Consider the following 12,420-nt stretch of genomic DNA (forward strand, 5'->3'; position numbering starts at 1 on the left):
CAAATGCAAGCATAAAGCTCATATTCCTCCACTTGTTTGTGGAAACATTCCCCTGGCTGTCCTATAAAGACACTCTTTCCCTAACACTATCCCCACTTGCAGCTCTTCTTCCCTGAAAACCCCACAGAGTCCTGGGCCTGACAGTGGCAGTGGGAGAGGTCTTCCTTGCTTCTAACTGCCCCTTCCAACTCTCTGTTCCTACTTCCTTCCAAAAAATCTCCAGCCTCCTTTGTAACCCACACCATCAAACTATACTACTTGGTATTCCATCCCTTTCAAGTTACCTTCAATATTCCCTTTCATTTCCCTGAAAATTTTAGCTCTTGGCCCACTGTCAAGTCTGTGTCTGCACCACTATTAGCATAATTTGTAGCCATTTCAATATCCACACAGATAATCCTTCTAATATTTTGTTCACCTAGTTCTCAGCCCCTTACCTCCAATGATCCTGTCTTCTAGCCTACCTCAGACACACCAAAGCCCCTCCATCATCTCAATTTCAGTGTCCCCACTCCTCTAATGGCCACTTCCTCTTTTCCTGGCTCATTCTGTCTAGTACCACATCTCCAAGTTTCCAACCTCCTCAAGGCTTCCACAATCCACTGTTCCTACTATATTTTCACTCATTCCTTCAAATCATTTCATTGTCTCTTGGGATTTCCTGGTCCATCATTATGCAATGTTACCTCTTCTCATATCTTCTTTCTTCTCCAACATGCAGTATTCCTTCCCCTAAAGTCACAGTCATTGACTTCAAATTATACTGAGGAAATAAAGTCAGGAAAGAACTTACAGCCTCAGAACTGAACTCCTACTAGACTCTGTATTCATACCTTCCCTCTTGTTTCAACAGAAGACCAGTCAATGCACTTAAGGCCAATTTCACTGCTTCTGCACTGAAGCTCATCTCCTTCCACATATCAAAGGACTTTACCCATGGAATTGTACTAAAAAGTTCAAATTTTTCCAAAAATAATGATCTTTCCAGTTAGTGTACAGACATGCTAAAATGTATCTCTTTAAAAAACAAACTAAAATTAATAAAAACTGTCTTTGATTCTATCATTTCTCCACTGTTACCACTCCACCTCTCTCCTTCCACTTGGAACAAAAGATCTTGGAAATTTTCTACACTTGCTCTTTCCAAATATAGCCATATTTGCATCATCTCCTTCTCCTGAACTCCCTCCAAGCATGCTTTCATCTCCAACACTCAACTAAAATCATTGGTAAATGTCACCAACGATCTCCAGAATGTCAAAGGTCCATTTTTCCTAACGTATCATCGGCATCAGTTACAGCTTCACACCATCCTTCATGAAAGGGTTTTATTCACTTCATTTCTGGGACACTGCTCTACTGGTTCTCTCACCTCTCTTGCTGCATGCTGTATCAAATTCCTTTCCCAAATCATTGTCATCTTCCTGTTTTCAAAGCACTGAAGGCAGCGACAGTTCTCATGAGATCTCTTCTCTATTCCCTGAGGCCTGTGGCTTTCAGGATTATATACAAATTAATGACCTAAGACCTATTCCCTGAACTCCAGAATGACATATTTAGTTGTCTTAATAAGTACTTCAAACCTACCAATCTCCTCCTTTAGCAAATCTTGACAACCCTCATTTTCAAAAGGAATTCAATATCGTATTATCATTTGTGATCTCCTCAGCTAATAACCTTATATACGTCACCATCATCTCTCACCTGGACTGCTGCAGTTAATCTTCTCTGTTTGTACTCTGGCTCCTTCTAGTTTATTCTCCATATGGCAGCCAGAGTGCTCCTTCAAAAAGCTAGGCAACTTCATCACTTCTCTATCAAAAGCCTCCACTGGCTTCTGACCTTGCTCAAAATAAACTCCGAACTCTTCACCATGGTCTATAATTCCCAACCTGATCTGGTCCCTCTAAGGACTTATCTTTGACTACTCCCTTGCTAACTCCAACTTAGTGACATGATAATCTCTTTGTTATTCATCAAATATGCCAAGCATGCTTCTATCTCAGCCTTTTACACTCACTGGAATGCTCTTCCCTCAGACATCTGCATGGTTTGCTCCACAATGTCTTTGAAACATCTCCTTAAATTTAACATCAAAAAGGTTATCTTAAAAAAAAAAAAAAGTAGCCCTCTACTGTAACTCGTCTCTTCCTACCCTATTTTTCTTCATAGCACATATCAATACCATTCCCTTTCATGTTGTTCAACATATAATTATCCATCAAGTACTCAAGTGGGGAGGATACTTCACTAAAGAAAACAAAGTTCTACTCTAAAAGGTTTTCATTACCGTAAGAGAAAACTAACAAGCTGCTTCTCGCATGAGTGCTTATGCATAGTAAGCACTCAAATATCTGATGAATGAATATATGTTGAATGAGTACGGTTACACATAAAAAGTACGTGTGATCATTCACCAAAATCTTTTCTTAAAAGAAGGGGGTTAAACTGACTCCTTGCCAAGAGTCTTAAAAATGAGACATATAGGGGCACTTGGGTGGCTCAGTGGGTTAAGCCTCTGCCTTCAGCTCACGTCATGGTCCCGGGGTCCTGGGATCAAGCCCGCATCAGGGTCTCTGCTCGGCGGGCAGCCTGCTTCCCCCTCTCTCTCTGCCTGCTTGTAATCTCTCTGTCAAATAAATAAATAAAATCTTAAAAAAAAAAATGAGACATATATTCTAGGTCTCTCTGGCAAACATAACATTTTACCAAAGATATACATTAAGCCAAGATTCAGAGTTCTATCCCCTTCTAGTCATCTGCCATCATCCTATTCTACAGTTATGTCAAACAACAGATGAGTCATAATGGTCATAAACCCTGGGGAAGAATATAAATAAACTGGGGGGGAAAAGCCATTACTACTGCTGATTATAGTGATTTTTTTGTTTGTTTTTTAAGACAGACAATTGCTAAATGACTATTTGATAGCAAAAAAGGCAGGTAAATAAGTAACAGAAAACTATTACAAAATGAAAATGTAACTCTGAAAATTTACCACTAGGCCTTCTCCCCACTAAATGCGCGTGCGCGCGCGCACACACACACACACACACACACATCTTTTTAAAACTAACTTGGTGGGATCTGCTCCTTTAAAATAGGCATTAACAGATTCTGTGAGGGCAACTGCCACAGGTAAGGTGTCTTGATTTCCAAGGCTGACAGGGCTGGGACCTCGTGACACACCTAGAATACATACAATTCATTTGTTAAATCCTACAGAAAGACATTTATAAAATAACAAGACAGGTAAATTCATAATGTTAGCTTGTCACAAATGACTCTATTACTGGTTCCACTGATGGCCCATGTGTAAATCTGGAGGTTAAGAAATAGAGCATAGAACACACTGAAACATAATACAGAGGACCAAAAAAAAAAAAAATCAGGAAAACATGTCACACTGGCTTCTTTTAAATGAAATGACACTGAACACTTTGGTTAAGAAGTATCAGAAGGAAAAGCCCTTCCCCTGAACAACTAAAATTAGTAAAACATTTCTTCACAACCCTTCAGATACTAAATTGTTTCCGGTTCTACCAATCACATACAGCAGGGCATTAAACTGGGTTTTTGTATTTCAGCTACTTCCATACATCAGCTATTTCTAAATGATACTCTACTCATTATAATTCTTTTACTTCTTCTTTGTCTAATGCTTACATTTTATTTCCTTACCTTGACAAATGGGATTAATAATGTTATTTTTTATAACATTCCTGATATAAAGCTAATTTACTTAGTTTATATACCTTTAAAGTCAACTCATATAAACATTATTTTCAAGTAAATAAATTTAATCTACACATGTGTTCAGGTTTGTTTTTTTCTTTAACCTAAGTAAAGCTTCTGATTTATTTTATAATAGGAAAATTCCTCAAAATAGTTGACTGCCTTTCTGGACAAATGTACTCTTCCCATTTATACCTTACCACTACTGCTACTGATTGGCTTCTTTTTAAAAAAGCCAATAATACAGTTTATTCAGTTTTTCTCTTAAGAATGAACAATCTAGGTCAACAGATGTCTCAGAAATTTGGATGTATGCTTTTGGTGTATAAATCTGTGTTACTTCTGAAATACCTAAAATACTAGTTCTGACTAAAATCAGTACTCTCTGCCTCACAAGTGACACTGAGATTCTACAAACAGATCTTTTGTTAGCTTTAACAGCTAGGAAGATTTGGTGGTATTTAATATTTTGAAGGAATTATGCCTTAGAAAGTTCTTCATAGTTAAAAAAATAGCTCAGGGATGAAAAATAACTGCTTCTAGGCCGATGGGAAAAGTAACTGCCCCCACCCCCCAACTGTTTAAAGAAAAAAAAAGAAAAAATTTCATATGAAAATTAAAAACTGAGTAATATAAAAATCTCAAAAAAATCACAACAGCTACTATTTACTAACTCTAACATGTGTCCAGCACTAAGCCAAGGTGGCATGAAAAAAAATGCTGCCTTTTGGAACCAAAAGTCGTTTTACAAAGCATGAGCATACCTGGTGAATGAGGGATGACTAGAAAGATGAGAGGAGATGGAAATGTGTCTAGAGAAATGTTTAAGGCCCAGATCACAGCATGGAGGACCTTTACTTTTATCTTTATGGCACCAAAGACCGCTAAAAATGTTTAAGAGAAACATGGCTATATTTTTCATTTACTAAGATCACTCTGAACACAGAGTGGATCCTGGAATGAAGAGAAAAATGTCTGTTGTCAGGGATTCAATTCTGGATCAGGTGAGAGATGATTAAATGAAAGATAAGGGGCTGATCAAGAGGCAGAAATTCCAGATATGTGCATAACTGAATACAACTATGCAAACAGTAAACTTTTAAAAAAATATATACATTGTTCTAAACTTGAGGGTCACCAGAAATTCAGAAAACTGTATTTTTCAGAGGAAGGTAAAAGCTATTATATTTTTTTATTATATTTTTTTACTAACCAAAACTATATTCTCAACTATGAATTTAATCTTTTCCCTTAAACCACCTACAACAAATGGAGATTTACACAGTCATGGGTAACATTAATGTTGTTCCTACTTTGACCAAAAAAATCAAAAGAAACCTACATGTTATTATTTTCAATTATCCAATTGGGGCATATAAATTGAGAATTCTTGAAACAGTCCCTGTAAATTGTTAAGTCCATAATTGAAATACTGCCAAGTAGGAAAAAAAGCACTGAACAGCAAGGGAAAAAACTCAAAATCCACTTAACATCTTGGCATATCCCCTTTAGTACTTCCTATTCTTTTCCTTTCAAGATCATACTTCACATGCACAGTTCAAAAAAAAAAATGTTTGACATGGGACATATGTAACCAAGTCCTTCACCCAGCAAAGAAGTCTAATTTATAAAGCACTATTCAGAATAAATCATTTCTTAGAAATAAATTCCTTGTATTCTTTAGAAGGATATCATGGGTTCTAATTTTGGAGTCATTGTTTTATATTTAAACAACTGTATGTTTTGAAAATGCAGAGAGCTTATAAAACTGAAGAAAGAAGTATCTTCCTGTAATAATCAATGGAGAGTTTTATGGAATTCCTTTTGGCTCAGGATTAAAAAACACTCCCAATTACTGGCTACCTTTATACCTCACCTCACAATATGAATGGCTTTCCTAGGACAGCCTTTGCTCCGGTAGTTGAGGTATTACCATTTTTTTAACTGACATAGTTTTTCTGCTGCTTTTCTCATCATTTTTTCTATGGTTCTGACACCTTTAGCAGTAAGATTTATGGATGGTTCTTAATGTTGAGGAGGAAAGAAAAGCAAGCAGATGGAGGGCAATACAAAAACACTATAGGTTTTTAAAAGTGGGGAGCTGATATCAATAGATCCTGTACAGCAACTGGACATAATTAGTACAAAATCGAGAAAGTTAAACCTTAGAGTTATTCTTGACTTCTGAGACAGCATATGCTGAAAAAGGAAAAATGCTGAAAAAGGAAAAATGAGGTAACAAAGTATTTTAGATACACTTTAGGATCATTAGTCAACACATATGTTGCTTCTGATACAATACCTTGTGAAGTCTCACAGTGCTTTTCAATTTCAGAGAGTGTCCCAATCAAATTATCATCTTCTATCATATTTAAATACAAAATATTGCAGGAAAAGAAAATATTTTCAAGAAGAATCAAAACCTTAGAGCTGAATAAGCATTGTAATAAAAAAAAAAAGTCGACTTTTATGGTAGATTTAAAGTGCCTTTGTTGTACAAAATCCACATTACATCCCACCTGTCAGTGTAATAGCTATCACCTACCTGTGGTTCTCCTATTGCTGGCACTCGCCCAAACTAAAAACAAATATGTACCTACTCAATCAAAATAATTTCCATCACTAATTGAAATCCTTCTAAATAACCTAGAGAAAATGGAGAACTAAACCAAATTTTGGTAACCCAGACCACCTAACTTTTAAAGGACCCATCTGTGTTTTTTTTATGACTAAAACAGTCCGCAAAAACCCAAATTAATAAAAACACATATACAAAGAAAATACATGAATAAAGTGCTCAATACAGCAAAAAGAAAAACTTACTAGATGTACTCTACCTGAAGGTAAAAGATAGGAAAAATAATATGCTCATAAAGGTATATAAAATAGGATGGTAACATCATGCTTGGACATGTAAAAATCAAGTAACTTTTAATCTTCCGTTAGCCTATGTTATGTCATTTTTACAATGGTCACACTTAGAAAATGCACTTCTCTCCTTTCTGAGTTTTGACAAATCAAATTGGATATAATTAAATCTGCTTAAAATAGGGCTATTATTCTCAAACTTAGCATGCATCACAATCACCTGGAAGGCCCATTCAAAAACTGCTAGCCCCACACCGGGTCTGGGATTGAAAAGGTCTCTGTCTCTAGTAAGTTTCCAGGTGATGCAGACAGATGGTGCAGGTACAAGGATCACCCTTTGAGAACTACTGAATTATGTTGTGTTGTGTGCATCAGTGACTGGCAATATCAAAGATAAACTCATTACTACTTAGAAGCAGCAGTAGGGACTGTTCTAATTTTGACAGGAAGCTGTCACTCCCATAACGCAGCAGCTTTAAGTGGCTTTTTGCTTTATTAACAGTGGTCAAGAAAACAATAAGAATTTGTAGAAAAAAATAGCTAGAAGTGAAGACAGAAAAATGTCTTGAGCAAAATCTAGATGCAATATAATACTAGATTTATTTGGTGGGATCTAGGTTTATACGCCTGTACTCTAACATCCACTACTTTTAGATCTTCATGATTTAAATTCTTGTAGAAATACTTAATTGCAAGCACAAAACTCCTTTCTTGAGTTGTTATTAAAATAAAAACTGAGGAATGCCAGTATCACTTCATATGAGAAAGGACTGCATTATATTTTGCCTTCAACTATTTGTATTGGTCAGTAGTTTATAAATTTGATATACTCTTAGTGCTAAAAAAAAAAAAAAAAAGCCTCCTATTCAAATAATAGAAACCGTGTAACAGAAAAGGAAAATGTGGTTAGTCTGATAATGCCAGCTGTGTTTCCAAAAAATCAAAATTTTTAACGTTACATTATTCATCAGTTCACTAAAAAAATTCAGCCTGACCATACTTGGAATGCTGACTATCACAAGTAATCTCTGATAATCACTTACCTACTGTTGGAGTGTTGGCAGCACTTATTGAAGCTGAAGATGAGATAGAGGAAGAACTTTCTGCCCGGGCTAAAGGAGCTGCAGGAGGTGGGCTGGTATTGGAAGTTATAGGTGGGCTGAATGGCCTGGGCTTAAAAACAAAAAGTTATTTACCAAAATGCTAACAGTTCTTCCTTATAAGAAAAGATTTGTAGGTATCAGGTAAAATTAAGTTTAATATACTAAACCAAATTTATTGTTTCTTATAACTAAAAACAGAAATGCCATAGGTCAAATCATTTTCAAGAGGAAATTAAAGGCTGAGAAGGCTATTTTAAAATAATGCTGTTGAGAGAACCTTTATACATAGAATATTTTCTCCATTTCGAAAAGTATGTTTAAGACAGATTCTCAGAAGTTAAACTGTAAGTTTAAACAGTATGAAGGCTTTTCATACATACTGCCAAACTGCTTCCCAAAAGGATTATTCACTTTACTGTCTATAAATGAAAGAGAGTATTTCTTTGTACCCTTGTCAGCAATGAATGGATGAGCCTTAGAAGAAAGAAAAAAAAATTTTAAATCGATAAAAATAAGATTGGCATTTTGTGCCTTTTATAGTTGTCTTTGCTAGCTTCCTCTGATTTAGTTTTGGGAGGGCTTAGTATAACCTGAGCTTTCACTAATCCTTTGCGTTATTTTCTGCAAACCCTAAATCTTGTTTGCCCTTTGCTTTTGGTTTTTACATATATGTCCATTTTCCCTTTATAATTCCTTGTAATGTTTCTTTATTGAGACCGTTTACCCCATAAAAGAGGTTTGAGAAAATCTTAATTCTACTGCCTTCCCACTTTTCTAAACATAAAAACAAATACAAAAAATAGAACTTCAGTTCATTTCTTTTACCTGGAGAAACGGGTTTTTCCATTTTACATTCCTAAGTGTTCCAATAATAGATGAGCAACACTTCCTCAGGGATTTCATTTTTTAAAATAAGGCATATTTTCCTTATTTAAAAATAACCTTTTCCTGCTTGTAAAAGTATCAAGTGAAAACAGTACTTCTCTAGCGCCTACTGTGTGTCAAGCCATGGGTTAGGAACTACGTACAAAGCGATGAAGAGGATACTGTTCCTGTCCTCAATTGACTGAAGGACATGAAAAACAAATGACAAAAACAAAACCCTTTATAAGCATTCACACACTGAAATTGGTGAACTCTTGATTCTATGAATATACACTTAGAGATACACACTTAAATAAAAATTAGATACCATCCAAGCTGTTTTATACTAAGTAAACACCTACTCCCGCAATTAACTATTTTTCAACTATTGGTTCCAGAAAATGGCTTTCTGATGACCTGATAATGATGACTAATAGACTGAAAAAATATAGTAAGGTTGAAACTGCAGCTCCCTATGTATACAGATGGAAGCAGTGCATGGCATGAGGCCAAACACATAATAATTCAACAGCTAATTTAAAACCTGCAGGCTTAGAAAAAAGACTTGATCAACTACTGTGGGGGAAATTTCTCCTGTAGCAGCATGGCCTCATGACCAATGTCATGTCACTACATTTTTATAATTTACAATTTAGAATGTGTACTTTGTAATTTTTTAGAAAAAGACAAAAACACACCCATTTTTTCAAGTGGTTTATGGCACTGTCCAGTACAGTAGCCACTAGCACTTGAAATGTGGCTAGTCCAAATGTGAGGTGAGCTTTAAGTATAAAATACACAGATTTTGAAGACTTAGCACACACAAACAGAAAAGTATACTGATTACACTATAAATTGATTTTTTTAAATGTAATGAGTAAAATAAAAAGTTAATTTCACTGTTTTTCCTTTTTTAATGTGGCTACCATAAAACTTTATATGTGTTACTGCATGGTATTTCTATTGAATAGCACTACTTAAGAACAGCAGTTCTTAAACCCAAACATGCATCAGAATCACTCGGAGGGCCACTTGACAAAATTTCTGATGTGTGTGGGGTAGAGCCACAGAACCTACATTTTTACCAAGATCCTCGGTGATGGTAATGCTGCTGCTAGTCTGGAGAACAAACTTTGAAAACAACTGCTCTAGAACAATGAGGATTCACTATAGGAATGTGAAAGGGTGTGATTATAGACCCTGTGAACATTTAGTCTCCCCCAGAAAAGTACACATACAAGCATGCAAGGAAAAGAGCACTCTGATGTACAGCTGAAGAGAATTCAAATCAGCATAACCTTTCTGGTGGGCAAGACAGCAATAAAAATCATCAAGAGTCTTAAAAACGTGTCTTTAGTCCATGAATTTTACCTTAAATTTTTTTACTAAGTTAATAATGTCTGCAAAGAAGTAAATAAAAGGATATTCATTAAGATATTGTTTATAATGAAATAATTAAGACAACACTGAATAATGAAAATTTAGATATAAACTAAATGTCAAATAATCACTTCTCTAAAAACCTTTGAAAATTTAATGCTGACAGTGTATTACAAGATAGAGCATTTATGCTCTGCAGCTGTTTCAAAAGGTGCTCCTTGAAGCCCTCAGAGGATGGTTTCTAGAAGGTTTGCCAGGCTACCGCAGGGAGTAAAGGGTGAAAGATTCGAGTATAAAAGTCCTGCTTTTATTTACTTAATAGATTTGCAACTTAAGATCATTTGACAAAGGGTTCTACCACTTGAAAGAAGTTTGAAATCTATGGAACAATTCATGAAATAGAAAGGTATCCCCCAAATATTTTCAAGTGAAGAATAAAAAAAAATGTAAGGTATGACCTTTATCATTCACAGTAACTTTGAGCAATTATTCGCACTCCATAAAGTTGTGTTTACACATAGTAACTCATTTAAGTTTCACACCACCTATTTTCTTTATACCTATTTACCCATAAGGAAACAGAGACTCCAAATATATAATTTGGCTAATGTTGCTCAAGTAATTAGTCACTAATAAGCTTGCATTTTTAACAACTATGTTTTACTGTGAATGAATAAATACTTAAGCATTCAAAAATTAATGAAAGGTATATATAAAAAGTTTAACTGGGTATCTTTGGGTCATGAAATATGGAAGGGATTTTAATTTTCTGTTTTCTCTAATTCCCAAATTTTACATGATCTCTTACAATCAGGAAAAAAATCCCATGGTAATAAGAGCTAGTCATTTTTATATTGCTCAAATAATCATCTCCTTGGCAGCCTGTACCTAGAGTCTTTGAGTTCACTCCCTGGTCTTTTCGTTAGGATAGGAGGAGAAAGATGTCACCATTTCAACACCTGGTGCTCCAGCCTTTTCATTTATTCATGAAACAACATCTCACTATGTGATAGGCATTATGCAAAGTATGAGATTGGCTAAGGTATAGTCTGGTGAAGGGAATATACAAGGAAAGAATATATAATGTAATTTGTACACTAAAAGAAATCTGAGCAAAGTATATGGGTATAAGGAAGAGAATGATTACATCTACTTGGGGGAAGAGTAATGATCAAAGAGGGCTTTAGCTAGATGAACCAATTTCCTACATAGACAACTGAAGGACATTTCAGTAAAGGGAGCAAAATAAGACATGGGTGCATAAAAGAACATGATGTGTTTGGGGAACACTGGAAAGTTTCAAAGGGCTGGAACACAGCTTGCGAAGAGGAGAAAGTTGGGCAGTTAGGTAAGAACGTAAGTTGTTGAGGCCACTTGATTAAAAAGGCTTGTACATTCAGCTGAAACATTCAACCATATGGATTATGGGGGACCACTGGAAATGTCTATCTGGGGAAAAGGAAGGTTAAGCCTGACTTTTAGAAATCTAATACTGGCAATTAGTGTAAAACATTAAGCAAAGCAGAAGAGATGAGATGCAAGAAGACTGGTTTAGGAGCAGCTCACTCTGAATATTACTTGTAGATCTCCTTTAATTATCTGACAACTTTTGTAGGCTGATGCTTTTTTCTAGAAGCAACATGTACTTTGACAAGTCAATTAAGTGACCTGAACAAACTCTAGTTTCATTATGTATAAAACAAAGCTGGACTAGATGCCCTCCAGGATTTTCCTGTCAGTATACTTCTAAGTCCTAAGAACGGCCACCATTTCTTCCTTAGCATTTGACTTAAAGCAGAATTACATGAGTATTGCTTCTTAAATGCGAAAGAACGGATACTGAATGGTATTTTTGTAATATGCTTTCTCAGGAATCTCATTTCCTCCTGAACAATGTCTTACTCCATGCATATGATCACTGAGATAATATGAGGGAGTAAAGGAAATGTTGGCTGGAAAAACTTTTCTATAGTTCTGAAGACTCCAGTAGATAATTCCAAGTGCTTAACGTAATGGGGCATATAGAAAAAATATCATTTGCATCTTACATCAAACAGTTATAATTTAAAAAAAAACACCTGAGTACATACTATTTCATTAATCCCACTGAGTTTGCCTGAAGTAAGCTTTGGTCTGGAAGCAGGCCTTGGAGGTGGGACAATGGTGCCTACAGAAAGAGGAGTTGTGGGCCTGGCTGGTAAGGGGAAAAAGAGAATTTGAAGAAAATCATTAGTATGTAGCAATCCTTACATAAAGACATTCTATTATAGAGGAACTCTTAGGAGTCAAAGCTCATTTTCAGGAGTTTTTAAATACTTATATAATTATAGATATTTGTTGAAATACTGGAAATCTAGCAAATCAGCTTTTCTTGAGCTAACAATATTCCTGGAACACACACACACACACACACATTAACTTTTCAGTAGAACTGATACACAGCAACTTATTCCTGTTTTAATTCTTTACA

General features: G+C 35.5%; 1 protein-coding gene across 1 annotated transcript in view; it reads right to left on the reverse strand.

Moving 5' to 3' along the window:
• Window positions 1–12,420, reverse strand: part of FCHO2 (FCH and mu domain containing endocytic adaptor 2) — a 123,256-nt gene that overhangs the window by 19,862 nt on the left and 90,974 nt on the right. Inside the window, exons 18-20 of the mRNA XM_080804198.1 lie at window positions 12,041–12,144; window positions 7,647–7,776; window positions 3,078–3,189 (exon numbers count right to left, since the gene is read on the reverse strand). Of these exons, the coding sequence (XP_080660324.1) occupies window positions 3,078–3,189; window positions 7,647–7,776; window positions 12,041–12,144 (346 nt within the window). The remainder of the gene's footprint in view (window positions 1–3,077; window positions 3,190–7,646; window positions 7,777–12,040; window positions 12,145–12,420) is intronic.

Source organism: Martes martes (assembly GCF_963455335.1).
Source record: "Martes martes genome assembly, chromosome: 5".
NCBI lineage: Eukaryota > Metazoa > Chordata > Mammalia > Carnivora > Mustelidae > Martes > Martes martes.